The following is a 27,774-nucleotide window of genomic DNA, read 5'->3' as shown; positions in this document are numbered from 1 at the left end:
CGTCATTGCCAACAAGGACTCTGATTGGCGTTCGCGCCTGCGCGTCACGCGAAACTGCCGCTGGAGTTCAATATTTTCAACTCAAGCGAACGGCGAATAACGCGAAAATCGGGAGCGCGCTTGCCGCAGCATTCGCGTTCAACGCGCGAAATGCTATGTTCACACCAAACGCGGTTTCTGCGGCACAAGCGAACAGATTACATGCAAAGTCAATGGTTTAGACGCGCTGGGAGGCGAATTATTCGCCGGTGGGGCGGCGCGAACTGTTTCGCGCGTTGAACGCGAATGCCCCGCACACCCACCCAGCACGACCCCCGGGGAGGCCCCATAGTACCCCCCTCCCCACACCCCTAGCCGTACTGGTCACACCAGAGGGGGGCCCCGCCCGTCACACAAGCGACATCCCTGGCGAAGGTGCGCCCCAGGGAGCCAAGCCGAGGACCCGCAAGGGCCGACGGAGCAACCCACAGCCACACCCAGCGACCCAGGAGGCAATCGCCGACCCCGGGCAGCAGCCACCCCCAAAGCCACCCCCACCCCGGATCCCCCCGTACCGGAGCCACGGACCCCACCACCCCAGGCCCCCCAACGAGACCACCCCCCAGCCAACCCATCCGGCATGGCACCGCCCGCCCCCCAGGCGGGAGCAACAGACCCCCCACCAGCCCCCAGGCAAATGGGAGCCCCCCAAACCCAACCCAACAGGATGGCGGGCGCAAGAGCAAAGGAGGAGGGGGGGGAGGACGAGACAGGGGGACAGGGCGCAAGGGGAAGGAGCGGCAGAGGAGCACGCAGGGCCCCAGCCCCAGAGGCCAACCAGATGCACATGCAAGGGGCAACAGCGCCAAATCGAACAGCCCTGGGACCCTGTGAACACCCAGAAGGAATGCACACCCGCGCCGAGGCAGCCAGGCACCCCGGCAACCCTCCCCAGCCAACCTGGCCAAGACTACCCCAGAGGCCCAAGGCGGCCCAGGCCTACAGTTGGACTAGTGCGTTAGTTAAAAGTGGTGCTGGCAGTCGCTTGCAGGCTAGATCATCAGGCTTTAAAAATTTAGATTTAATGCAATTAAAAAAGGAGTCCAACGCTCCTCAAAGCACATTATTTTTTTTTGTTTTCTGAGAGCAGACATCTTTTCCATGGAGATAAATTCTGTGAGGAGATTTTGCCATTGGTTTATGTTTAAGGATTTTTTGTCTTTCCAATTTAGTAATATTGTTTTTTTTGCTATAGCTAGTGCCGCAAGGATTGATTGTGATCGGTTTGCTGGAAGTTGAAGCATTGTCAGGTCTCCTATCAGACAAAGATTTGGAGATAAAGGAATTCTGCAGTCCAAAATGGAGGACAGTTTTTCAGTAATTAGAATCCAAAAGTGTTGCACTGGGGAGCAAAGCCATAAGGCATGTAAATAGGAATCCGCTGTATTCTGGGTGCACTGAGAGCAGATGTCTGTTGGGGAGAAGCCCATTTTATGCATTTTCTGTTGGGTAATGTGGGATCTGTGGAGGACCTTGTATTGACTTAGCTGAAGGTTTGTGTTTTTCGTCATCTTAAAAGTATTACGACAAATTTCTGTCCAGAAATCAATGTTCGGGGTGATTGAGAGTTCGGCCTCCCACTTAGCGATTGGTAAGTAATTACAGTTGGTGATCGAGAGAGCTCTGTATATTTTTGAGAGTTTTTTTGATTTTGTTGAGATTTTTTTCATATATATAGCCACTTCTGGAGGTTGTAAAGTAGTTAAGTCTAGTGGAGTAGTTTTCTTTATTGTCTCTGTTACTTGTAAGTACTGTAGAAAGTTACATTTATTTATACCGAATGCTTGGGTTAGATTATTATATGTCCTAAGCTTGTCATTTTCAAAGAGGTCTTGGAGATGAGTGATTCCACTCTCTTCCCATGTCTTCAGATAAAGGGGTGTTTTTTTATTTTTAAAGTCGGAGTTGTGCCAGATTGGAGACAGTATACTAGTTTTTAATTGAACATTTGTGATGTCCAGGGCTTTCCACCATGCAGTCAGTGTGGAGGCAATTAGTGGGTTTTTAAAGCAGTTGTGATGTTTGAGGGTCGCAGTGGTAAAAGGGAGATCAGAGAGTTTAATGTGTTTGCAGTCTCACTGTTCTATTTCTAGCCAGGTGTTGTAGTATTCTTTTGGTTTTAGCCATTCTGTTAAATATAATATTTGGTTTGCTAAGTAATAATGCATGACATTAGGGGCTTCTAAACCACCCTCGTCTTTGTTTTTTTGAAGGGTTGAAAGGCTTATTTTAGGTTTTTTATTTCTAGTATAGAATTTTGTAGTTGCAGAATCTAATCTTTGAAACCATTGTTTTGGTGGTTTCAGTGGTATCATTGAGAACAGGTAGTTTATTTTAGGTAAGATTTTCATTTTAACTGAGGCTATCCTGCCAAGTAGTGAGATGGGGAGATTGTTCCATCTTCGCAGATCTTCTGTGACTTTGTCCAACATCGGATCATGATTTAGTTTAATTAATTCATTTAAGTTTGGTGATATATTTAAGCCTAGATATCTAATTGTATTTGTGGTGGAGGGGTGTTGTGGATTTTGGTTTGCAGGATTCCATGAATTTTTTGTCAAAGGGAGGATTGATGATTTTGTCCAGTTAATGGAATAGTCTGATAATTTAGAGAAGCTGTTTATTAGATTAAATACTTCCTCTAAAGAGGATTGTGGTTCTTCCAAATAGAGTAAGATGTCATCCGCGTAAAGATTAATTTTGTGTTCTGAGATGGATGAGTGGATTCCTTTAATAACAGAGTTCTGACGTACAGCTGCTGCGAGAGGTTCAACGAATATTGCAAAAAGCAAAGGTGAGAGTGGGCAACCTTGTCTGGTTCCCCTCTGCAGTGTGAAGCTTTGGGATGTTATTTTGTTTGTGGTTACTGAGGCCTTAGGTTTATTGTACAGGGTGGAGATCCATTGTATGAATGATTCTCCGAAGCCAAATTTGCCAAGGACAGCTAGGAGGAACGACCAGTTTACTCTATCAAATGCTTTTTCTGCATCGAGTGACAAGATTATTTTTTTCTTTTTAGAGTTCTGTGCCATGTTGATCACATTAAACAGTCTTCTCACATTGTCTGTGGAGTGTCTATTTTTTATAAATCCTGTCTGGTCTTGGTGTATAATTGACTGTACTACGTTCTCTAACCTGGATGTGAGTGCTTTGGAAATAATTTTTAAGTCTGTGTTAATAAGTGAGATGGGACGATAGCTTGAGGGTAATATGGGGTTTTTGTCTGGTTTAAGTATCAATTTAATGTTCGCTATATTCATGTGACCTCCTACATGACCTTTATTTTTGATCTCTGTTACTACTCTGAAAAATAGTGGAGCCAGCATTGACCAGAAATGTTTTAGGAATTCAGCAGGGAACCCATCTGGACCTGGTGCTTTGCCTGTTGACATGCTGTCTAAAGCATTTTGTAATTCTTGTAAGGTTAATGGTGAGTCTAAGGTGGTTTTCTGCTCTATGGTGAGCTGTGGTAGGTTTAGTTTATTGAGAAAGGTTTTAATATCTTCAGGGTCAGGGTTTAAATTTGATGAGTATAAGTTTTGATAATAATCATGAAAAATGTTATTAATGTCCTGAGGTAAGGTTAAAGTTTGACCTGCATTATCAGAAATTGCTGCTATAAAGGAATTTTCTTTATTGTGTTTGAGCTGATTTGCTAAATATTTGCCTGATTTATTATTGTAGTCAAAGTTTTTGTATCTTAATTGTTGCAAAATGAAGTCGGTTTTTTTAGATAAGATGATATCCAGATTAAGTTTTGTATTTTGGAGTTTTTCCCATAGAAGTTCAGATGGGTTAGCTGCGTATTCTTCCGTAAGTTTTTTGATCTTTTCTTCAGTTGTTTTTTCTGCTATCTGTTCCTGTTTTTTTCTTAAAAGAAGAGTATGATATAATCTTCCCTCTAATGACAGCCTTGCCAGTTTCCCAGAGTAAGGACGGTGATACTTCCGGGGAGTCGTTTGTCAATAGAAAGTCCTCCCATTCTTTTCTATCATTTTTTCAAATTTACTGTCATTAAGTAATGAGGTGTTAAAGCGCCATAGAGAGGATACTTTCTGATTAGATTGTCCGCTCTTGCTGCTGGCCTGGCTGCTTCTTCGGGCCCGGGGGTGGCTCGTGGGTTTTGCAGTGGCGGTTCTTGGAAATACATTTGTCATGGATGCACTGGCCTTGGGCTGTGGGATAACACTCATACTGGGCTCAACCATAGACCCGTTGTTCCCAAATACCGGTTTTATGGAATTTCCACTCACTTCTTCCTCTGTTCACAGCCACCACCATTATTCCTAAGCCGCACACTGGTCACCAAACTGGCTTGATAACTCAACAATAAGCACAATATACACAACCACAACTTCACATCGCATCACTTGAAACCTATCGACTACTCCCCACCCATTCCATTTCCTATCTTGTATCCCTCTTCCCTGTTAACTTCCCCACCCCTCTCCAACCCCTCACCTTGGTGTAACACTGCCCACTCTTTTTTTACATCTTCCCTTCAATAAAGTATTTCTTACCCTTCCCTAGGGAGAGCTGGTGATGGTCACAATTATGCAATGAAATAAATACATTTATTTAATTGCAATAACAAAATATGCATTGCTGTTAAAAGATTGCACTTCTTGTAGTGTTAACCTTCAACAGAATGTGCAGACAAGGAAAAAAAAAAAAAGAATGTTCCCTCCTATCTCCTTTCCTATCCACTTTTCCTTAAAGGTCCAGTATTATGAAAAATCCCTTTCTAATGGTTTTGCTACAGTGATATACATTCATTTAGCCTTATTCAGAGGAACAAATGTGAAAAAGTTCTGTTCAGTTGGATTTTAACGCCCTTATGATGTCATAATGGGGAAACTCCTCCTCCTGACAATCCTGGCTCCTCCTACCCTATATAAGAATGTGAGCTCCTCCCTCTCAAACTGTACCACGCGCACGGAGACGCAGACGCACGCGCACTGAGCCACTGTTTCTACTCCGGTTATGTGAATGGTGACCGTCTGTCGTACGCAACTCTGAGCCTCTGTGGAGGAGGGGGCGCACGGGGAGCCTTTGGGTACCGAGGTTGGGAATACTTCCTCAGCCCGGCCGGGAACGACAGCTCGGAGCGCGCGCACGTCCTGAGGCGCAGAACCGGCGTGGACCTCGGCTCGAGGCCGCGATGCCGGCTTCCGGCCCCCACCGTCCCTGGAGAAGTACCAGCGGCTCGGGGGCCGCGTCAAGCGGTTCGCGTCCGTGCCCCGGCACGTGGAGACGCTCCTGGTGGCGGACGCGTCCATGATGGAGTTCCACGGAGACGAACTGACGCACTACCTGCTGACCCTGATGGCGGTGGCAGCGCGGCTATACAGGCACCCCAGCATCCTCAACTCCATCAGCATCACCGTGGTGAAGATCCTGGTCCTCACCGAGGACGACAACGGACCCAAAGTGTCCGGAAACGCGGCGATGACGCTGCGCAACTTCTGCAGCTGGCAGAAGAAGATGAACAAGAACAGCGACAAGCACCCGGAGTACTGGGACACGGCCATCCTGTTTACCAGACAGGTGAGACCACCTGGACCACCACCAATAATAATCATAATAATATAGGCTATACTTCTACAGAAGAGGATTAGGGCCAATTTTGATAGAGAAATAAAGAGAAAAAAGTCGAAAAGTCAAGATGACATTTTGAGAATAAATAATAAAATATAATGTTGAGAATAAAATCGAAAACGTCGAAATTAAAGTTGAAAGGTTTGTGTGACTTGCGCGCGTTTGTTTGTGTATGTAGAATATTTGTGTTGCGCGCATCACGAGTGTTTGTGCGCACCACGAGTGTTTGTGTGTGTGTGCATGACGAGTGTTTGCGCGTGTGCGCTGTTTGTGTATACACACACCACGAATGTTTGTGTGTGACTTGAGTGCGCGTGCGTTTGTTTGACCGTAAGAGACACTTTTATTTCAGTTTAAACAGTTTTTAAATGAAAATCTGGATAATCAATTAATCTATTTATTTATTGACCGATTAATCAATTATGAAAATAATTGTTAGTTGCAGCGCTATCTGGAATAATGTTGAAATTTCAAGAATAAAGTTGAAAATAAAGTTGAAATATAATGGTGGGAATAAAGCCAAAAAGTCGAGAATAAAGTTGAAAATGTCGAGAATAAACTCTAAAATGTTGAGATTGAAGTTGAAATGTCTATGTGAATAAGTTGAAATATGATGTTGGGATTAAAGTCGAAATATCGAGAAGAAGTTGTGTAGAGCGTGGATGCTTCTTCTGTGACTTGTCACCAGGTAAACTGATCACGAGTTCAGCTAAAACACCATCAGTTAAACCTGTATTTGTACCGGTGCCTTGTTTTTGCATTTCAATGCAGTCATAATAATCTGAACCAACACATTAACGCACACTTCAGATGAAGCTCTGTGATCACAGGATAACATGATCACTAGTCGAACCGTAACACCTAGCAATAGATTTGGAACTGGATTATGTGCGGATTGTGACATATTATGTCCGTTTGTGACATTTCACAGAAATTTCACCGTTTTCAGGTGAAAAATAGTGTGGAAATGTGATATTGACACAAAACAGCACGTTTCCTAATGTAAATTCAGTTTTTTTCCATCCATTTTCTGCAATCACATAAAATCGGTTGTTTTGCTTCATCTTCACACAGCTGCTCTGAGCGTCCATCGATGTTTATTATAGTGTTGTGTTCAAGACCGCACTATCCGAGACCAAGACTTGCCCGAGACCAGAATGCACCGAGACCAAGACAAGACCAAGACTTTCGGGAGCCGAGACCGAGTCAAGACCAAGACCGAGACAAGCCGAGACCAAGACCAAGACCAAGACCATAAACATTTTTTTTTCAATTTAAAAAAATATATAAATAAATAAAATTATGGCAAGGTTCAACAGTTAAATAACATTCTCTCTTTAATTTTAGTTTATTTTAAATACATTTGACGGACAAAAAAGGTGCCTGCAAAAAATTAACTAAAATATTAAAACTACTACTGCTACTGATAAATTCACAATTATTGTACATATTTGAAAACAAGATTTTTATGTCAGCTGAATGTACAGCAAGTGTTTAAAAGCATTTCTGCCAAGAAATAATGATTCTTGATTCTGATTCTTTCAGTTGTTCAGGTTTAACAGGTCACAGATTTCACAAGATAATTTTTTAGTTTGAAAAAGCCTTTACACAGGTTATTTTTATTAATTCACTTAGTTGATATAGTTTAATTTGGTTGCTGTAATATAACTAGGATATTCAATTAACAAAGGTTTCCAGCTGTAACTGTAAAAGTGAAACTTTCTGAAATAAAACTACAAACAAGTTGTCAGCAGTCTAAAAAACATAGAGCTACAGGTAGATGTGAAACTAAATAAAACAAACGCAACCCCTGGAACAGTCATGTAACAAATTAATCAATAGTTCTTGTTGAGAATTATTATTATTATTCTGGAAACAGAAACTATAAAAATTAATTATATTGTGAACCTGTTTATATTGTGGGGAACATATTATATACATACATGTAATTGGAGTCTAAAGACACAAAAAAAACACCACTTTAAAAGATAATAGACTAATATAAGACCTCTTTACAGTTATTTGACTCTGATTCTGACTCTTGATTCTGTGATGCGCGGCGATGACGCGCTGGTGACGACATAATCCAAGATGGCGGCGGCCCGGACTACAGCCGATATTATGTAATAAAGCCTTAAAAGACATGGATATAATGAAAAGAGTGGATGGACAGATGCATAAACATGCAGACTTTCACACGGACACACAAGGACTTATTAAACACACACGGACTTATTAAACACACACAAACTTATTAAACACACACAGACCTCAGTAAACACGGTAAACGGAACAGGCCTCACCGCTCGGCTGGCACTAGGACCCAGAAGCAGAGTAAGTGCGTCCCCTATCCAGCCTTCACAGGCTGTAATATCATCAGTTTATCATTTTACCAGTTGTTAGAGCTACTGTCTTTACCAGGGAGATAATATTTATTACTGGTGATTGTTTTCTGGAGTTTTACTGGGATTTTTACCGGTGATTAGTTCATTTCTCCCTTGCGCTCCGCGGTCCAAACTGACACCGCAGCCACACACACACACATACAGTCACATTAAGGAAGGTTGTGGTCATTATACGGGGTGGATTAAATAATGAATAAAGGATTGTTTTATCCCGTTCTTCTCCGTGTTATTATCACATTATAAAAAAGGTTAAAAATAACAGGAATTAGTGCTGGTCTCGAACGGTCTTGACGGAAAATCCCGAGTCCGGGCAGCCCGAGTCAGAGACAAGACCGAGTCAAAATGCTTCAGAGACCGAGACAAGACCAAGACCTTTAAAATTTGGTCTCGAGACCGGTCTCGAGACCAAGACCGGTCTTGACCACCCCAACACTAGTTTATTATACACATGCAGTGACTCTTTTATTTGAGCACTTTCAACAGAAAATCCAGGTAAAAAGTAAAGGTAGGGAACTTAAAGGTACGCAATTCGGCATGAACGATCAATTCCCTCGGGAAATAAACGAACGTCGAAAAACCCTGTATCCTATCTTTAAGGAAAACCGACAGAAAGGCAAAAACTCCAAACTGGTTGTAGACAAGCTTTACATAGATGGCCAACTGTTTAGGGATTCAAACATCACCCCCTGGCTCTACTGAGAAAGACAAATCTAAAAATAATAATAAATAAATAAATTAAAAAAAACAAAACAAAAAAAACGCACACGTGATATGTGAGTTAACACTCAAAGGATAATTCTCCACTTAAGGTGAAGTTAAGGTGGCATTATTTTAAAGTTAAAATAAATATATGTGATGTACGTGTGTATGTATATGTTTGTGTGTGTGTGTGTGTATGTATATATCTATATATATAATTAAAAAAAAACAAAACAAAAAAAAAATATATATATATATATAACAAAAAAAGGCAAATAAAACCAATAAATACATTTAAAAAAAAAAAAAAAAAAGTGTGTGTGTGTGTGTGTGTGTGCTTGCGTGCGTGTGTGTGTGTGTGTATATATAAAAATAGAGGGAAAAAAAAATAAAATAAAATAATGATAATTCCAAAAAAAAAAAAAAAAAAAAAAAAAAAAAAAAAAAAAAAAAAATAATAATAATTAAAATAAATAAATACATAAAAATAATAACAACACCAAAAAAAAAAAAAAAAAAAAAAAAAAAAACACGGATAGGTGTATATATGGACACGTGTGTGTGTGTATGTATGTATGTTTGTATGTATGCTACATATTAGCTTAGATTTTGGTAAACACTTTTCGGCACGTACTCTCTCACAGGACACTCTTTACCTTCATGTCAACTCTCTCTTCTCCCACCCCTCACTCTTTTTTTTCTTTCACATTCACTCAACACCCACAACACCCCCCACCTCCTACACCTCCTATAATTACCCCTTGCTCCTTTTACTCTTTTGATACTGGTTGTTGTTGTTATTGTTGTTGTTGTATGTTTGTGCTTTTCACTAACCTTTTTGATCCAGTCATTTACCACGTGGTGTTATCGCATGATAAGTGTGTCTCCTCTTCTTTTTTTCTTGCATCCAAGCCTTTTATAACACAGTTGTGCACAAATGACCACAGATTCTCAGATATGCTTACACCTGTATGGACTAACATTCACCTCATTCTATGTATCAGTTTACAGTAACTTCTTGGAATGTGCGTGGCATTCGCTCGCAGGCTAAAAAGATTAAGATATTTGACTATGTTTCAAGATTAAATGCAGACATTGTCTTCTTTCAAGAAACTCACTTACTTAAATCAGAAGAAAAATCCCTGACAGATTCAAATTTTAATAAAATATATAACTCATGTTTCAATTCCAGACAAAGAGGAGTCTCGGTTCTTCTCAACAAAAGGTTACCTGTTAACATAATCAGCTCCGTCATAGACCCAGAGGGTAGATATATTATTATCAAAGTAGTAATCTATAATAAATGTTTCACAATTCTAAACCTCTATGCCCCCAACAATGATGACCCTGATTTCTTCCATAGAATTTTCTCAGAGCTCTCAGACCTTTCTGCAGACTCATCTTTAATCATCGGAGGTGACTTCAATTTGGCGCTCAACACATCATTGGACAGATCTAGTAAGTGCTCAAATACAAAACCATCTCGATCTGCTAAAGTATTAATTGATTACATGGAAGATCTTGGAATAGGAGATGTATGGAGACTGAATAACCCAACTAAAAAAGAATATACCTTCTTCTCCCCCGCGCATAAATCCTTCTCCCGAATCGACTTTTTTCTTTCAAATAATTCCATCATACATAAGATGTCCTCTAAAATACATCCTATAATTATTAGCGATCATGCCCCAATATCCCTCACCCTGCAGTGTGACTCTAATCAGAAAGTATCCTCTCTATGGCGCTTTAACACCTCATTACTTAATGACAGTGAATTTGAAAAAATAATAAGAAAAGAATGGGAGGACTTTCTATTGACAAACGACTCCCCGGAAATATCACCGTCCTTACTCTGGGAAACTGGCAAGGCTGTCATTAGAGGGAAGATTATATCATACTCTTCTTTTAAGAAAAAACAGGAACAGATAGCAGAAAAAACACTTGAAGAAAAAATTAAGAAACTTACGGAAGAATACGCAGCTAACCCATCTGAACTTTTATGGGAAAAACTTCAAAATACAAAACTTAATCTGGATATCATCTTATCTAAAAAAACCGACTTCATTTTGCAACAATTACGATACAAAAACTTTGATTACAATAATAAATCAGGCAAATACTTAGCAAACCAGCTTAAACACAATAAAGAAAATTCCTTTATAGCAACAATTTCTAATAACTCAGGTCAAACTTTAAACTTACCTCAGGACATTAATAAAATTTTTCGTGATTATTATCAAAACTTATACTCATCAAATTTAAACCCTGACACTGAAGATATTAAAACCTTTCTTAATAAACTAAACCTACCACAGCTCACTATAGATCAGAAAACCACCTTAGACTCACCATTAACCTTACAAGAATTACAAAATGCTTTAGACAGCATGTCAACAGGCAAAGCACCAGGTCCAGATGGGTTCCCTGCTGAATTCCTAAAACATTTCTGGTCAATGCTGGCTCCACTATTTTTCAGAGTAGTAACAGAGATCAAAAATAAAGGTTATGTAGGAGGTCACATGAATACAGCGAACATTAAATTGTTACTTAAACCAGACAAGAACCCCATGTTACCCTCAAGCTATCGTCCCATCTCACTTATTAACACAGACTTAAAAATTATTTCCAAAGCACTCACATCCAGGTTAGAGAAAGTAGTACAGTCAATTATACACCAAGACCAGACAGGATTTATTAAAAATAGACACTCCACAGACAATGTGAGAAGACTGTTTAATGTGATCAACATGGCACAGAACTCTAAAAAGAAAAAAATAATCTTATCACTCGATGCAGAAAAAGCATTTGATAGAGTAAACTGGTCATTCCTCCTAACTGTCCTTGGCAAATTTGGCTTCGGAGAATCATTCATACAATGGATCTCCACCCTGTACAATAAACCTAAGGCCTCAGTAACCACAAACCAAATAACATCCCAAAGCTTCACACTGCAGAGGGGAACCAGACAAGGCTGCCCACTCTCACCTTTGCTTTTTGCAATATTCGTTGAACCTCTCGCAGCAGCTGTACGTCAGAACTCTGTTATTAAAGGAATCCACTCATCCATCTCAGAACACAAAATTAATCTTTACGCGGATGACATCTTACTCTATTTGGAAGAACCGCAATCCTCTTTAGAGGAAGTATTTAATCTAATAAACAGCTTCTCTAAATTATCAGACTATTCCATTAACTGGACAAAATCATCAATCCTCCCTTTGACAAAAAACTCATGGAATCCTGCAAACCAAAATCCACAACACCCCTCCACCACAAATACAATTAAATATCTAGGCTTAAATATATCACCAAACTTAAATGAATTAATTAAACTAAATCATGATCCGATGTTGGACAAAGTCACAGAAGATCTGCGGAGATGGAACAATCTCCCCATCTCACTACTTGGCAGGATAGCTTCAGTTAAAATGAAAATCTTACCTAAAATAAACTACCTGTTCTCAATGATACCACTGAAACCACCAAAACAATGGTTTCAAAGATTAGATTCTGCAACTACAAAATTCTATACTAGAAATAAAAAACCTAAAATAAGCCTTTCAACCCTTCAAAAAAACAAAGACGAGGGTGGTTTAGAAGCCCCTAATTTCATGCATTATTACTTAGCAAACCAAATATTATATTTAACAGAGTGGCTAAAACCAAAAGAATACTACAACACCTGGCTAGAAATAGAACAGTTAGACTGCAAACACATTAAACTCTCTGATCTCCCTTTTATCACTGCGACCCTCAAACATCACAACTGCTTTAAAAACCCACTAATTGCCTCCACACTGACTGCATGGTGGAAAGCCCTGGACATCACAAATGTCCAATTAAAAATTAGTATACTGTCTCCAATCTGGCACAACCCTGACTTTAAAAATAAAAAAACACCACTCTATCTGAAAACATGGGAAGAGAGTGGAATCACTCATCTCCAAGACCTTTTTGAAAATGACAAGATCAGGCCATATAACAATCTAACCCAAGCATTCGATATAAATAAAAGTAACTTTCTACAGTACTTACAAGTAACAGAGACAATAAAGAAAAATACTCCACTAGACTTAACTACTTTACAACCTCCAGAACTGGCTATATATATGAAAAAAATCTCAACAAAATCAAAAAAACTCTCAAAAATATACAGAGCGCTCTCGAACACTAACTGTAATTACTTACCAATCGCGAAGTGGGAGGCCGAACTCTCAATCACCCCGAGCACTGATTTCTGGACAGAAATTTGTTGTAATACTTTTAAGATGACAAAAAACACAAACCTTCAGCTAATTCAATACAAGGTCCTCCACAGATCCCACACTACCCAACAGAAAATGCATAAAATGGGCTTCTTAGCAACAGACATCTGCTCTCAGTGCACCCAGAATACAGCGGATTCCTATCTACATGCCTTATGGCTTTGCTCCCCAGTTCAACACTTTTGGATTCTAATCACTGAAAAACTGTCCTCCATTTTGGACTGCAGGATTCCTTTATCTCCAAATCTTTGTTTGATTGGAGACCTGACAATGCTTCAACTTCCAGCAAACCAATCACAATCAATCCTTGCGGCACTAGCCATAGCAAAAAAAAACAATATTACTAAATTGGAAAGACAAAAAATCCTTAAACATAAACCAATGGCAAAATCTCCTCACAGAATTTATTTCCATGGAAAAGATGTCTGCTCTCAGAAAACAAAAAAAATAACGTGCTTTGAGGAGCGTTGGACTCCTTTTTTAATTGCATTAAATCTAAATTTTTAAAACCCTGATGATCTAGCCTGCAAGCGACTGCCAGCACCACTCTTTACTAACGCACTAGCCCAACTGTAAGCTTGGGCCACCTTGGGCCTCTGGGGTGGTCTTGGCCGGGGTGGCTGGGGTGGGTTGCCGGGGTCTCTTGTTGCCTCGACACGGGTGTGCATTCCTTCTGGGTGTTCACGAGGTCCCGGGGCTGTTTGATTTGGCGCTGTTGCCCCTCGCGTGCACATCTGGTTGGTCTCTGGGGCTGGGGCCCTGCGTGCTCCCCTGCCGCTCCTTCCCCTTGCTCCCTGTCCCCCTGTCTCGTCCTCCCCCCCCCTCCTCCTTTGCTCTTGCGCCCGCCATCCTGTTGGGTTGGGTTTGGGGGGCTCCCGTTGGCCTGGGGCGCTGGTGGGGGGGCTGTGGCTCCCGCCTGGGGGACGGGCGGTGCCGTGCCGGGTGGGTTGGCTGGGGGGTGGTCTCGTTGGGGGGCCTGGGGTGGTGGGGTCCTTGGCTCCGGTCCGGGGGGATCCGGGGTGGGGGTGGCTTTGGGGGTGGCTGCTGCCCGGGGTCGGCGATTGCCTCCTGGGTCGCTGGGTGGCGGGGTGTGGCTGTGGGTTGCTCCGTCGGCCCTTGCGGGTCCTAGGCTTGGCTCCCTGGGGCGCGCCTTTGCCAGGGATGTCGCTTGCGCGGCGAGCCAGGCGGGGCCCCCTCCGGGGCTTTTTGTTTGACCGCAATGGCCGGGGTGTGGCCGTTACGGCTAGAGGGGTGGGGTGGGGGGTGCTATGGGGTCTCCCCGGGGGTCGTATTGGGTGGGTGTGCGGGGGCGCGGCGCGTGGTTCTTGGCCTGGTGGATCCTTGTCGGGATTGGCTGGTCTGCTGGCTGGGTGCACCGGGCGCCGTGGGCGCGATTCCGGGGCGGGGGTGCCCCGGGGGCGGATCCTTGGTCTACGTTTCCGGGGGAGTGCTCTCCTGCCATCTGCCCGGGGACCGGCCGCGGCTCGTGGCGGCGCTGCGCAGCCTTGGGCGGGGCGGGGCTGGTGGCCTCGGGCCCGCTGTCGTCCGGGGTGGGCTGGCGTCGGGGGGGGTGTCTCGTGCCGGTGCGTGGGTCGTCGGGGATCGCCTCCGTGGGGGGGGGGGGGCTCCATTGGCGCCGTTGGTGTGGGGGGGCGGTTCCGGGCTGGGGGTGCTTCGGTACTCCGGCTTGCCGGTCCGTGGCTGGCGGGATGGCCCTGCTTGGCGGTGGATGGCGTCCTCTCTAGTCGGGGGGGCCGGGGCCGCCTCCCGGTGGAGAGTGTTGTATCGTGGCGCCGGGTGGGCCTGTGCTGGCCCTGGTGCGGGCGCGGGCCTCCCCCCTGCTCGGCCGCTCCCCTTGGCGGGGGGGTGGCGTTGCTCCGGGCCGGCGTGCGGCGGGGGTCGCCCCCTGGGGCGCCGGGGGATGGGGTTGGTGCCTGGCTGTGCCCGGGGGTGGGGGTTGTCGCCGTGCTCCGCGGGGCCGGCGCGGTCTGGGGGGTGCCGTGGGGGGGGGTCTCTGGCTGTGCTGCTCCGGGGCCCACAGTGCCACTTGCCCGTCTGCGCCATCTACCCTCTCGCGTGGCCCGCCATGCGGACGGGCCCGGCTCACACCGGACAGGCCTCCTACATGTTCACTTCACCACACTCCCAGCTGGTCTGGCTCACTCACAAAATGCACCACACACCCATACCCAACCCTTGGGGGGCTGGATGGTGGGGCTGGGGGTGGAGGGGGCCGCCACCTGTGTTACTATGTAGTGGCGTGGGGGCGGCACTCCCACCCTAGTTGCCCTACTAATCCCTCCAATTTTAATCACATCTCAACATGCCACCCCCCGGAGGGTGTATTATCACTTACACCCTCCGGCCTATTACACCACATACACATAAATCCACAGAGGCTGGATGGGGAGCACCGCTCCCCTCCATCCCCCTTCTTTTAATCACACCCCATACATTCACCAAACACACACATTCACACAGGGGATCGGGAAGTGCCTCTCCATTGGGGAATGGAGAGGCACCATAACAGGGTGGTGGGTTGGTACACACATTTGGGCCTCTCCGGTGGGGGCCTGGCCCCTCTGTTGGTGGCTGGGCCACTGCATAGAGTAAAAATACATCACGATGGTGCGGTCGGGCGTGGCGGTGGGTCTCGGAGGGGCTTTGCCGGGGTCTCTCCTTGCGGGGTCTTTCCGGGCGGTGTCGGCCTGGTGGGGCGCGGGGGTGCCTCTCCCCCTTGGGTGTGGCTTGGTGCTTGTTTCGTCTCCTGGTGGCCTTGGGGGCGGGCCCCGCGGTGTGCGGGCCCGGGGCGGCCTGCCTCGCCGGTTTGGGGGGTGGGTGTGCTGGGGGGGTGCTGGTGTCCTCACCGGGGTTGGGGCGGGGTTGTTTGGCGCCTCGGGATGATGCTGTTTACTGGGGGGGCGGCGCTAGCTGTTCCGGTGGTTGAGGTTGCTTTCGGCCGCCTGGTGGGTACGTCCTGCCATCTGCGGACTGGTGGGTGGGTCCGGGGCATCTTTGGCTGGGGGCTGCTGTCCCTTACTTGATGTGTGCCGTTGGGGTGCCTCCGTCCCCGCGGTGGGGGTCGCCGGTTGCTCGCGGGCCGGCGGGGGGCGCTGCCCCGTGGCTTGCGCCGTTCGGGGGACGGCGGGCCCTGGGCTGCTGGCCTTGTGCCGTCTGGGGCTGTGCGGTTCTGCTGGGCTGTGGCCGGGTCCTGGGCCGGGGTGGGGGGCGCGTCCCGGGGGGCTTGGCCCGGGGGCTTGCCCTTGGGGGGTCCTGTTCCCGGGGGGTGCTCCTGGGGCCCGGGGTGCTTGGCCTGCTGGCCGGGCCGGTCGTGGCGGGGGTCTTTCGGGGCGGGTGGCGCGTGCCGCGCCCTTGCGTACCTACTGGTACGGCCCCTGCTTGGGCAGTGCCCCGTGAGGCAGGGTGTCGGGGCCCGAACAGGGGGCCACATCCCGGCGGGGCGGTCTGGCTTGGCCCTTGGGGGGGGCCCTGGCTTTAAAAAAAACTGAAGCTCGTGGCGCGGGCGGCATCAGCAGGGGGTGATCTGGGGCGCCATGGGGGGCTAGGTTGGGGTGCCTGGGGGCCGGCGGGGGGACTCCCAGCGGCCCCCTGGTGCCTTATGCGGCTTGGGGTGTGGTCGTCCTCCCTGGGCGGGCTGCTCCTGGTGCTGCATCCATTCCGGGTCCTTCTGGCCTGGGGTCGGGCCCCTGCTGGCTCTGGGCTCGCCGGCGGGTGCCCGCCGGCTGCCCGTTCGGCGCGGCTCTGGTCGTCTGCTGGGCGTGGGCTTCGGTTCCTCCGCTGGGGCCTCGGGCAGGGAGTTCTCTGGGCCCTCCCCTCGGGGGGTTGGGCGCGGGGGTGTGTGTGGGGGGGGGGGGGGGGTCGGTGGGGTGGGGGGTCTGGGGGTTGGGGGTGGGATCGGTGGCGTGGTGCGCTGGGTCCTTGGCTCCTTGGGGCTTTCTCGGGTGTGTATGGGGGGGGCGATGGCTGCCTCTCGGCTTGGGACCTTGGGGGCGTGCGGGGGGCTGCTTGGCCGTGGGGTGGTCGCCGGGGGCCCTTAGGCTGCCCGCTCTCGCTGCTGGCCTGACTGCTTCTTCGGGCCCGGGGGCGGCTCGTGGGTTTTGCAGTGGCGGTTCTTGGAAATACATTTGTCATGTATGCACTGGCCTTGGGCTGTGGGATAACACTCATACTGGGCTCAACCTTAGACACCTTGCACCTTGTTCCCAAATACCTGTTTTATGGAATTTCCACTCACCTCTTCCTCTGTTCACAGCCACCACTATTATTCCTAAACCGCACACTGGTCACCAAACTGCACAATATACACAACCACAATTTCACATCGCATCACTTGGAACCTAACAACTATTCCCCACTCATTCCATATCCTATCTTGTATCCCTCTTCCCTGTTAACTTCCCCACCCCCCTCCAACCCCTCACCTTGGTGTAAACACTGCCCTCTCTTTTTTTTACATCCTCCCTTTAATAAAGTATTTCTTACCCTTCCCTAGGGAGGGCTGGTGATGGTCACAATTATGCAATGAAATAAATAAATTTATTTAATTGCAATAATAAAATATGCATTGCTGTTAAAAGATTGCACTTCTTGTAGTGTTAACCTTCGACAGCATGTGCAGACAAGGTAAAAAAAAAAAAAAAAAAAAAAAAAAAAAAAAAAAAAAAAAAAACATGCAGTGACTCTTTAAACTGCTTCATAGGAGTTTATTTGCAGACTAAACACACCTGCAGTAAATGAGGTTAATATAATCTACTGTAGAAATAAAAAAATGAGCATCAGCAGTAAACATCTGCTCTAATTAGATGTTCTACAGTTCACAGCCAGACGTTGTCAAACATGGAGTTTGGTGACATTTTTTAGAGTTTTTTTTCATAGATTAGCTGAGAGCAGCTGTGTGGATGTTCTTGTTTCTAGTGTGTGGGACAAACAAAGTGTGGGGTAAACACTGTCAGTGTGTACAGGATGTTCAACACCTTCAATTACACCGTCACCATATTTACATCACAATAATCACACAGTATCCAACTATATCATTAAATGGTGATAGCAGCAAATTACCACACCTGTTCAGGCTCTAGTTAAACCACAACCTCAAAGAGGTGCTTTCCAATTGACAACAATGTGTATATACTATACTTCGGATGAAATCATATTTTTCAGTTAAAAAATTAAGTAGTTGTTTTTAATACCAAAGTCACCACATACTGTATATGTTTGTATTGTAGAACATGGTGATTTCTACCCATTTGATGGCCCTGATGGCATCCTCGCCCACGCCTTCCCACCATCCCCCGGCATCGGAGGCGATGCTCATTTTGACGAAGATGAGACTTTCACCTTCCGCGCAGACAGAGGTAGATTTCTCCAAAGTGTAGAGCTTGGTATTTTCTTTGCCGCTACTTTGTCTTTGAGTGTTGACATTATTCATTATTCATTCATCGTTCTGTGTTTCCTACTTCAGGATACGTTCTCTTTCTGGTCGCGGCTCATGAGTTTGGTCACTCTCTGGGTTTATCTCACTCTGATGATCCTGGTGCTCTCATGTACCCTGTGTACTCATACAGCAACCCCGACACCTTTGTTCTGCCCCGAGATGATGTGAACGGCATCCAGCACCTTTACGGTGAGTGCACAAGTGCTCAATATTTACAGAAAACCTCACCCCACACTTCTTCTAACACGACTAAATAACAACAACTAAACACTACAAAACACTCTTTGTTCTCCAGGTCCAAACCCAGACACTGTTGAGCCTGGCCCTACTGCTCCTCCAACCCCCGATGCCTGTGATTCAACCATGACCCTGGATGCTGTTGCTACTCTGCGTGGAGAGATGCTATTCTTCAAGGACAGGTATTAAAGATGACTATTTAAAAAATATATAAATTATTTGTTATTTAAATGACTTCATTTGTGTTTGTGCTTTCAGGTTCTTCTGGCGAAGCTATCCTCAGAGCGTTACCCCCCAGCAGACTCTCATCACCAACTTCTGGCCCCAAGCTCCTGTCAAAATTGATGCTGCGTATAAAAGCCAAATATCGGACACTGTCTTACTTTTTAAAGGTACAAATTCCCTGTGATTTTTTCATGTTTACATCCTGTTAATTTGCTTTTACGTGACCGTGACATAAAGTCTTTGTTTTAATCCCATCAGGTCGCAAAGTGTGGGCCTTCAGAGGGTACGATCTTGTGCGAGGCTACCCTAAACCCATTTCTAGCCTCGGTCTGCCCAAAACTGTTTCCAAAGTGAATGCAGCCCTCTATGATGTTCACTCAAGAAAGACTCTGTTCTTTGTAGGCGACCAATATTACAGGTTTGTGTAAAGAAGAACTGGATTTGCAATCCCTTTTGCTTTACCTTCATGGAGGTAACTTCTATCTCCGTTTTCAGTTATGACGAGACAAAGAAGACAATGGACCGTGGATTTCCCAAAAATGTGGATGAGACCTTCTCTTCTATGACCAGCACAGTGACAGCACCTTTCCAGTACAGAGGTAAAATTCCAGAGAACTTTTGAAAGCAGCTGAATGGGCTAAATGGTTGTTATAGAGATGTTGACATGCTAACATGCTATATCTTTGCCCTGCAGGTTTTACGTACCTCTACAGTGGACCCTACATGTATGAGTACAGCATGAGGAGTGTTGCTGAGAAACAGCTACTTTTTGCGCTGCACCAACTACTAGAGCAGCAGACCGGCTGACTAATACACAGAGGCTCCACAACCCACAGCGAATGTGCACTAAATTATTTGATTGGAGTCGTTTTGAATGTTACAGAGAGGTTTTAAAAGTCTCCTTTAAAGCAGCTATTGATTGTGAACTCTTTGAAAAACAAATCAGGTGTTAAGATAACTAAGTTATTTAAACTCATGTTTACTTAAATTATTATGTCTCCATTATGTGTTTTATTTATTTTTTCTGTTGCTGTTTTTGAAAAATGTTTTCACACTGTATTGAAGTTTAATAGTGAAATATTTTACCATTGATGAAGTTGCACACAGAACTATGCATGTGAATATTTGTATGCAAACTTTATTTTGTACTGGATTAAGGATAAAAAATTGAAATAAAATGTTATAACCTTACAGTTACAAAATGGCGAGTCTTTTTCAGTAAATTCACCAATTAAAAAAAAAAAAAATAGCAATTATTTCAGAAAAATTAATTGTTTGTGGCTTATGAGGCATTGACATTTTTAGAATCAGAATGATAAATATATGTAGGAATAATGCACTCAAAGTAGGCAGATCTTTTGAAGCATCACAGGATGGCTTAGGTGGTAGAGTGGTCATCCTCTGGGTTTTCGATCCCGGTCTATACCGGTCTGTGTGTCGAAGTGTCCTTGGGCAAGATGCTGAACCCCAAGTTGCTCCCAGTGGTTGACTAGCGCCTTGCATGGCAGCTCTGTCCCAGTGGTGTGTGAATGTGAGTTTGAATGAGCAAATATGTAAAGCACTTTGTGATCTCTGTCTGTGAAAGGTGCTATAAAAATAAACATCACTTACTTACTTAAAATACTTCATACATGTCTCAAAAGCAGCTCAATCAACCACAACACTCGCAAATATACTCACTTTAGAAACACACAGTGTCAATCTGAGCAAACTGATCTACAAAATACTAACTAGTATTACTAGCATTACATAAAATACTTATCTTACAACTTATCTTTCAATCGTGAATATTTCTTGTCAAGCAAATTAGTATTTCATTATAAAACAAGATTTTTGCACTTCGATGGTTTTAAATGATTGTACGTATATGCCGTGATATATTGCAACAAGACGATCAAAACAATTTACAGCAAGGACATTACTAGTACTTTGGGACCTTACAAAAATATAAACATTACTCTAAACAGGAAAATGCTGAATCTCAGAATTCCAGGGGCAGAATACAATTTCATTCCATGTCACACCTTATGTCTTCTCTGGCGATGCATTTATGTAACCACAATCAATGTATTTTCCAAACTTCCAGCTGATGTAAAGCCATAGATTACTTTATTTTGTAAAATCTGGCTCAATACAGTAATTGTGGGATGCATGTCTTGCCCATTGTTTTGCTGGAAAATTCTCATAATTGATGCAACTGTTGAACGCTGCAAGTTTGGCTGCAGCTTTAAAGCAGCCTCTGTAAGAGAGAGTCTATGATTTAGCACATGGTGAATCATTGTGGCCCTGATTTCATCAGAGCACAGCTCTTGGTCTTCCTCTCTTTCCTTCTTATAACTCTTTGATCCTTATACAGTCCAAGGAGAAAGAATCAGAGCCACTCCTTTGTTTCTAATGAGGCCAAACACAGATCACCTGAATCGGTTTTTAGTTGACAACTACTCTAAGCTGTGTTTGTAATTTCATCATTGTCTTATTTATCTTTATTGTCAATATTTTTTTAACATAATTTTCAATAAATTTCAATGTGGCTGCAGCAGACATTTTTTCCCACCATTATTCTGTTTTGATTGTGTTTTTGAACAAAGTGTGTTAGCATTTGAAAAATGTGTGTGTTAAAAATTTAGTGTTTTGCAGTTGGTGAATTCGTGACTGAGAAAAGAGCTCATGAAATTTGAAAAGTGAGTCACAGTTTTGTCCACATGAACAGTATTCAGACTGTGTTAAGAGTTTTGAACATGTGACTTCAGTTTCAACCAATGCTTATTAACTATCGGTAAAAACTACAATGAGCTGGGCTGGGTGCTTTTATTATGTATTTTAATATACTTACTCAATTAATACCAATACAAGTGTTTTGACTGTCTAAGATGTTAAAGCTGTCAAAGCTGAAGGTAATTTTTTATTGTTAAACATACTTGATATGTAAATGGTGTAAATGGAGTAAATGAAAAAAAGGAATTGGTTTGAATAGTGCTTCTAAGACAAAGTAGTAAGTGCCTTTACATTCCCAGATAGCACACATACATCTCGCCGACGTCGGCACAATGAATGAAGTTGCATCGGCGAGACGTATTATGGAGAGCGTTTGCTCATTGGGCAGACGTAGCGGAGACATCGGCGTTTGGATGATGGCTTAAAGATGCTCAGCGCGGCCTCTATACAGCTTATAATAACCTTTATTTAGCTCAGATCATTCAATTAGTATAAATATCTCCATATCCATAGTCGAGTATTTACTTAAATATGATAGGAATATGGCAATATCACAAGAAAAAAAAAAAACAATATACTTTTTATAGTTTTTATTTTGGAGGGCACTCTTGGCCTGCCTCCCAGCAGCTTTCTCCTGTAATTGATTAACTGCAGTGTATAAATGGGGAGGCTTTGCTTCAGTTCAGTGCTGGGACATTTACTATGGTTTTTCTACGTGTTTCACTTGTAATCTGGGCTTGGGTTCATGCCAGTAATTCCTGGATTGACAATGAGTGTTTGTTTCCCTGCATTTGGACTTTCTTCTTTGGTTTGTGTTTTTTGGATTGCCTCTGCCTCATGGACTGACCACCTGTGTGCTGAATACCTGCTTGTCTGACCACACCTCAAAAGACAATAAAGATTGTTTTTTTGAACCTGAGCTCCGCCTCCGTTTCTGCATTTTGGTCTCTACCTACACCTGCATGTCACAATACTACCAACAAATAGCTTATGTGTGGACAAAATAAAGAGAAACACAGTTCATGATCATTAATGTATATTCAGCAGTATAGCCAAAAGAGCCCCAGCACTAAAACATCATCATTTTTTTTTTTTTTTTCTGCACATGCTGTCAAAGGTCAACACCACAGGAAGTGCAATCATTATGAGACAGCAATGCATATTTTGTTATTGCAATAAAATACATTGATTTATTTTATTGCTTAATTGTGACCATCACCAGCCCTCCCTAAGGAAGGGGAAGAAATCTTTTATTATAGGGAGGATATAAAAAGGGAGAGCAGTGTTACACCTAAGTGGAGGGGGGGAAAGGGAGCAGGGAGGAGAGACTTAAGGCAGGAAATAGAAAAGGTGGGGAAGAATAGACTGTTCTTCATATATCATCATGTGTGCAAAAAAAAAAAAAAAAAAAAAAAAAAACTGCCCTGGGCCCGCAGATGCAGCCAGGCCAGCAGAAAGAGCGGAGGCCAGGGAGCCCCAGGCAACCCCCCCGCGGCCGAGCAACCCCCCAGATGCCCCCAAGATCCCAGGCCGAGAGGCAGCCACCGCCCCCCACACACACATCCGAGGAAGCCCCAAGCAGCCGAGCACCCAGCGCATCCCCCCACCGTCCCCAACCCCCAACCCCAAGGACCCCCGCTAGCGTCCACCCCCCCCCACCCACCCACACCCAAGCACCCAACCCCCCGAGGGAAGGGCCCAGAGAGCCCCCCGCCCGAGAAAACATCATCATGAAAGTGACATTTTATATTTTATAAGTGGTAGCACTGATTTGGGGGGGAAAAACACACAAAATGATGCATTAGGAGTAGAATGCCGACGAACGATCTGAGACCGACATCAGCGAGACGTACTGTATGCGTGCTATCTGTGTTTTCAGCTCAATCACACATGAATGGGACAAAGCTATCATGTAATGCACTAGTCAATCATTTGGAGTAACTTAAAGAACACTGACAGGTAGAACCTTGTAATCAAACCCACAATATCACAGGAAACAATGCTCTAAGTTGCTGAGTTAATTAGTCAAACACATCATTACAATATATTATATTTCATGATGGAACTGAGCAAATTAGCAGAAAGAAAATCACTAATTAACTAAACCAATCGTCTGTTTGCAAGACAGCAGCTGTTAGCGTTTAATGGCAGGTTTCAAACTGCTGTCCAAAATTAGATCATTCAGACGAAAATCAAAAAACGAATACCCACATATTGTATCCAGACAGCATGGAGATGTTGATCATTTGGTATTTAACAATGTTTTATTGGCTCCATGAGTGAAAAGATGTTTAAAAATGCTGTTTTTGTATTGACTCAATTGTTCACATGAGAGTGAAATTCAAAATGCAGTAAAAAAATAAAAAAATGTTTTTGAGAGAAAATTGTGATATTTTCCAAACATCATGTACAATGACAATGATTTTTTGAGGAACATTGAAACTGTACTTAGTGAGAATTTGCAGGTATTTGTTTACATCATTGTTTACAGTCATGGATCGTTTGTGTAGGAGAGTCTGAAGATGCGCTTTAACAAATTTGGTGTCATATGAGCCAAAATGGAGTTTTTATAATTTTTATAGTTCTTGAGAAATGAAAATTAAAAAAAAGTGAGTAATTTACTTCACAGTTTGCCGTAGGTTTAAGTATACAAACCTTTTCTGTGTTGCGGCTAAATTTAGAGGTTTGCTGTAGCGCCATCTTTAGGACGATTGGTCTGTTTTTACAGCTCAGTGGTCCTGGATCTTAGTGCAAAACTTGGTCAGTGTTTGTGCATGGAAAGTATAGAATAGAATAGAATAGAATAGCCTTTTATTATCATTACATAACATGTAATGAGATAGAGCTCCCCATAAAAATACAAACATAATAATAATAAGAATACAATATAAATAGATTTAAAAAAAGTTCACACACTCATATCAGTATTAACATAATACTGTGCCAGCATATTGCATAGAAACTATTGCACATTACCCAGTATATTGCACCAGTTAGATAATATTGCATAACAGTGTATGGTATTGTAGATTTAGTGCATATGAGAGTTCAGAATGGTTATGCCTTTCGGAAAGAAACTGTTCTTGAGTCTGTTTGTTCTAGCTTTGATACATCTGTAGCGCCTACCAGAGGGCAACAGGTTGAACATGTGGAAACCAGGGTGTGAACTGTCCTTGATGATGCTATGTGCTCTGTTGAGGCAGCGTGAGGTGTAGATGTCCGTCAGGGAGGGGAGAGGGCAGCCAACAATCCTTTGAGCCGTTTTTATTACCCTCTGAAGCCTCCTCCTATCTGCCTCAGTGCAGCTCCCGTACCATACAGTTATACAGTATGTGAGCAGGCTCTCGATGGTCGAGCGGTAAAAGGTCAGCAGCAGTTTTGAGTCCAGGTTGTGCTTCCTGAGGACTCTCAGGAAATGTAGTCTCTGTTGGGCCTTCTTGGTAACCGCAGAGATGTTGTTTGACCAGGAGAGGTCCGCAGAGATGAGGACACCGAGGAATCTGAAGGTGTGGACCCTTTCCACACACTCACCGTTGATGTAGAGGGGTGCAGGGTCTGCTCTGTGCCTCCGGAAGTCCACGACAATCTCCTTGGTTTTTGTGATGTTAAGCTGCAGGTTGTTAGCAGAGCACCACGCTGTCAGCTTCAGGACCTCCTCTCTGTAGGCTGACTCGTCCCCCCTTGAGATCAGACCAACCACTGTGGTGTCATCAGCAAATTTCACAGTGATGTTGCTCTCATGGGTTGGCCTGCAGTCGTAGGTGTAGAGACAGTACAGGAGGGGAGTACATGATTGTATGATTTCCTAAAAATGATGCTGGTAATTAAAAAGGAGATACTAAAACACAACTTTTAAAACCAACCAAAAGCAAGATCATTTCTGAATGAAATACATTAATGAACTCTAATCACCCACACTGCTTAGAATTTGATTTACTTAAAGATTAGAGGCTCGTTGTAAGCAGTTGTGAAGCTACATATATACAGTATATAATATACTGTATATGTAGCTATACTGAGGGCCTGCTCATTTTTATTTATCTTGAATTGAATTTATTGGTGTTATTTAAATAAATAAAAATTAAAAAAAAAAATAAAATTTTTAAACTGAAAAACAAAAATTGTATTTAAAAATGAATTGTACATTTTGACAAACCTTTAAGTTTATACATAAGTCTTTGTGGGAAAATTAATTAAGTTCCAATTGTGCAAGATTTGGTTTCTTCTTTTTTAAGTTTATACATGTTGTTATGATGTTTACTGTATGCAAGGGATCCATGGAAAGATTTATTACCAAAAATAAGACTTTTACTTTGAGTACTATTTAACTGAGATACTTTTTACTTGTACTTCTCACCTTCCGAAAACACTTCAAAACCCACTTATTCTGGACTGCTTTTAATGTATAGCCATTTTATATTTTTGTAGTCTATCTATTAGGGATGTAACGATTAATCGTAAGGCAGTTAAAAATCGATTCATAGGTATCACGATTCACATCGATGCTCTGAGAATTCAATCGCAGTACGTTTTTAAACAGCAGAGGGCGCTATATATCCTTCTCATCTAAAAGTGTAGGCGGCGGGCGGAATCTGCTACTACTATCTTTCTGGCCGCCACCTACTCTTAAACATGTTCATAAATGATTCTTTACCCCTTTAGCACCGAAAGAATATCTGTAATATTACGTGACTATCTGTAAAAGTCACGTTTTTCTATTAGCTCTGTCTGCTAGCATAGCTTCTCTTCTTCACTGCAAGGATATCTGCATGCCAACCAACCACTGGGTTACCAGCGCCCTCTGCTGGCCCAAACAAATATCTGACGTAAATGCAGTGCAGACTGTTTTCTTTTTTTTTTTAAGTCCAATTGTTAAGGCACAAAATACGTTTTCAGTTGCACTTTTAAAAAGAAAAGGAACTATTATTTAGTTTTGCATTGTTTACTATAGAACCAGAATTTAAATAAATAGGCTTCTTCTTCATTTGTATTATTCCTTTAGTTATTTCATTCAAGATTTATTTTTAATTAAATTGCAGAGGTTGCTGTGGTCCTCTCTCAGAGCCACCAGCCACTGTGCATCACTGTCGTGTGCTGCCTCCTTCTCCCATATGCCTTTCCAGTACTGTTCAGTTTCCAGCCTTGGTGGGTCTGCTCTGTTATTGTTACCCTGCCACTGAGCGTACACTTTCGCTGGTTGAGTTGCGAACAGACGATTTACTCGTCTGGCTTCGTTGTCTCTCGTGTATCTCTTTAGGCGGCTGGCCAAGGCTTGGAGCCTTTGTTTGGCAGTTTCCAATGCTTCAGGTGTGGGCATCTGGCTGTACCTTTTGGGTACTTGCTTTTTCATTGCACCTTTCAAGGACTCTGTCAATTGACTCACTTCTCTCTGTGCTGCCTTGATGCTAGCCTCCAGCCTTCTTTTCCATGGTGGGTATTTTATCTCATGGTTGCTCTTACGACAGCCAAGCGTCTCTAGGATCACTGCTGCTGTGGAGTATATCAGCTCATTGGTTTCAGTGATGGTTGATGTAGGAAATGTTCTCAGAGCTGCATTCAAAAGTTGAATAGGTTTCATTTCGGTGCCATCCAGAAGTGAAATAAAATTAAAATGAACATTTTGAAATGACCAAATTACGCCAAAATAACAGATACACACACTCGGGGTTTCAGGTCGAACTCGCACCGCGTCCGGAAGATATTTGCTCCACACACACACATCCACACAGACGTCCCTTGCTTTTTAGTTAGACTTGTACAGTGCCCGTCGGAAGTATGCATTCATGTGAGAGCATAAGGGGTATATTTGCGGGTGCAAATTTCCTGGTTTAATGTCATCATTGTGTTTTTTTTTTAATCTTTCAGTTGTCTTTTTTGCATTTTTTGTATAATTATTGTTATTTGTTGCCATAGTAGTGTGATTCTGGAGTCGTTTGGTGTATTTTTTGTATAAATATTGTTTATTTTTTGTTTTATTTTACTCATTTAGTATATTTTTTATTATAAATACTGTGTGTGTGTGTATCTCTCCATCCATCTCCTCCGTGCGTTGTCTCTCGCGCGCGTCTTGCACATAATCCGTTGCAGGTTGTTAAGAGAGACACAGAAGTACCACGAAAAATAAACGTTTTGCAAC

The 27,774-nt window shown here is 43.7% G+C and overlaps 1 protein-coding gene across 1 annotated transcript; it reads left to right on the top strand.

The window, feature by feature from the left end:
- The first annotated feature begins 886 nt into the window (after positions 1 to 886).
- On the top strand, positions 887 to 19,730 carry LOC114476069 (collagenase 3-like). Its single transcript, XM_028467325.1, has 9 exons — positions 887 to 983; positions 4,981 to 5,586; positions 18,253 to 18,381; positions 18,489 to 18,650; positions 18,757 to 18,880; positions 18,957 to 19,090; positions 19,182 to 19,341; positions 19,419 to 19,522; positions 19,618 to 19,730. The coding sequence occupies exons 1-9, from the start codon at positions 887 to 889 to the stop codon at positions 19,728 to 19,730; spliced, it is 1,629 nt and encodes a 542-aa protein (XP_028323126.1).
- The last annotated feature ends 8,044 nt before the right edge of the window (positions 19,731 to 27,774 follow it).

This window comes from Gouania willdenowi, chromosome 14, assembly GCF_900634775.1.
Source record: "Gouania willdenowi chromosome 14, fGouWil2.1, whole genome shotgun sequence".
Lineage (NCBI taxonomy): Eukaryota > Metazoa > Chordata > Actinopteri > Blenniiformes > Gobiesocidae > Gouania > Gouania willdenowi.
This window is presented reverse-complemented; position numbering and strand designations above follow the sequence as displayed.

Coding starts and splice junctions, on each gene's coding strand:
- LOC114476069 (XM_028467325.1), top strand. CDS start 887: ATGCACACCCGCGCCGAGGCAGCCAGGCACCCCGGCAACCCTCCCCAG. Junction 18,881..18,956: donor ATGCTATTCTTCAAGGACAG/GTATTAAAGATG, acceptor TTGTGCTTTCAG/GTTCTTCTGGCGAAGCTATC. Junction 19,091..19,181: donor CACTGTCTTACTTTTTAAAG/GTACAAATTCCC, acceptor TAATCCCATCAG/GTCGCAAAGTGTGGGCCTTC.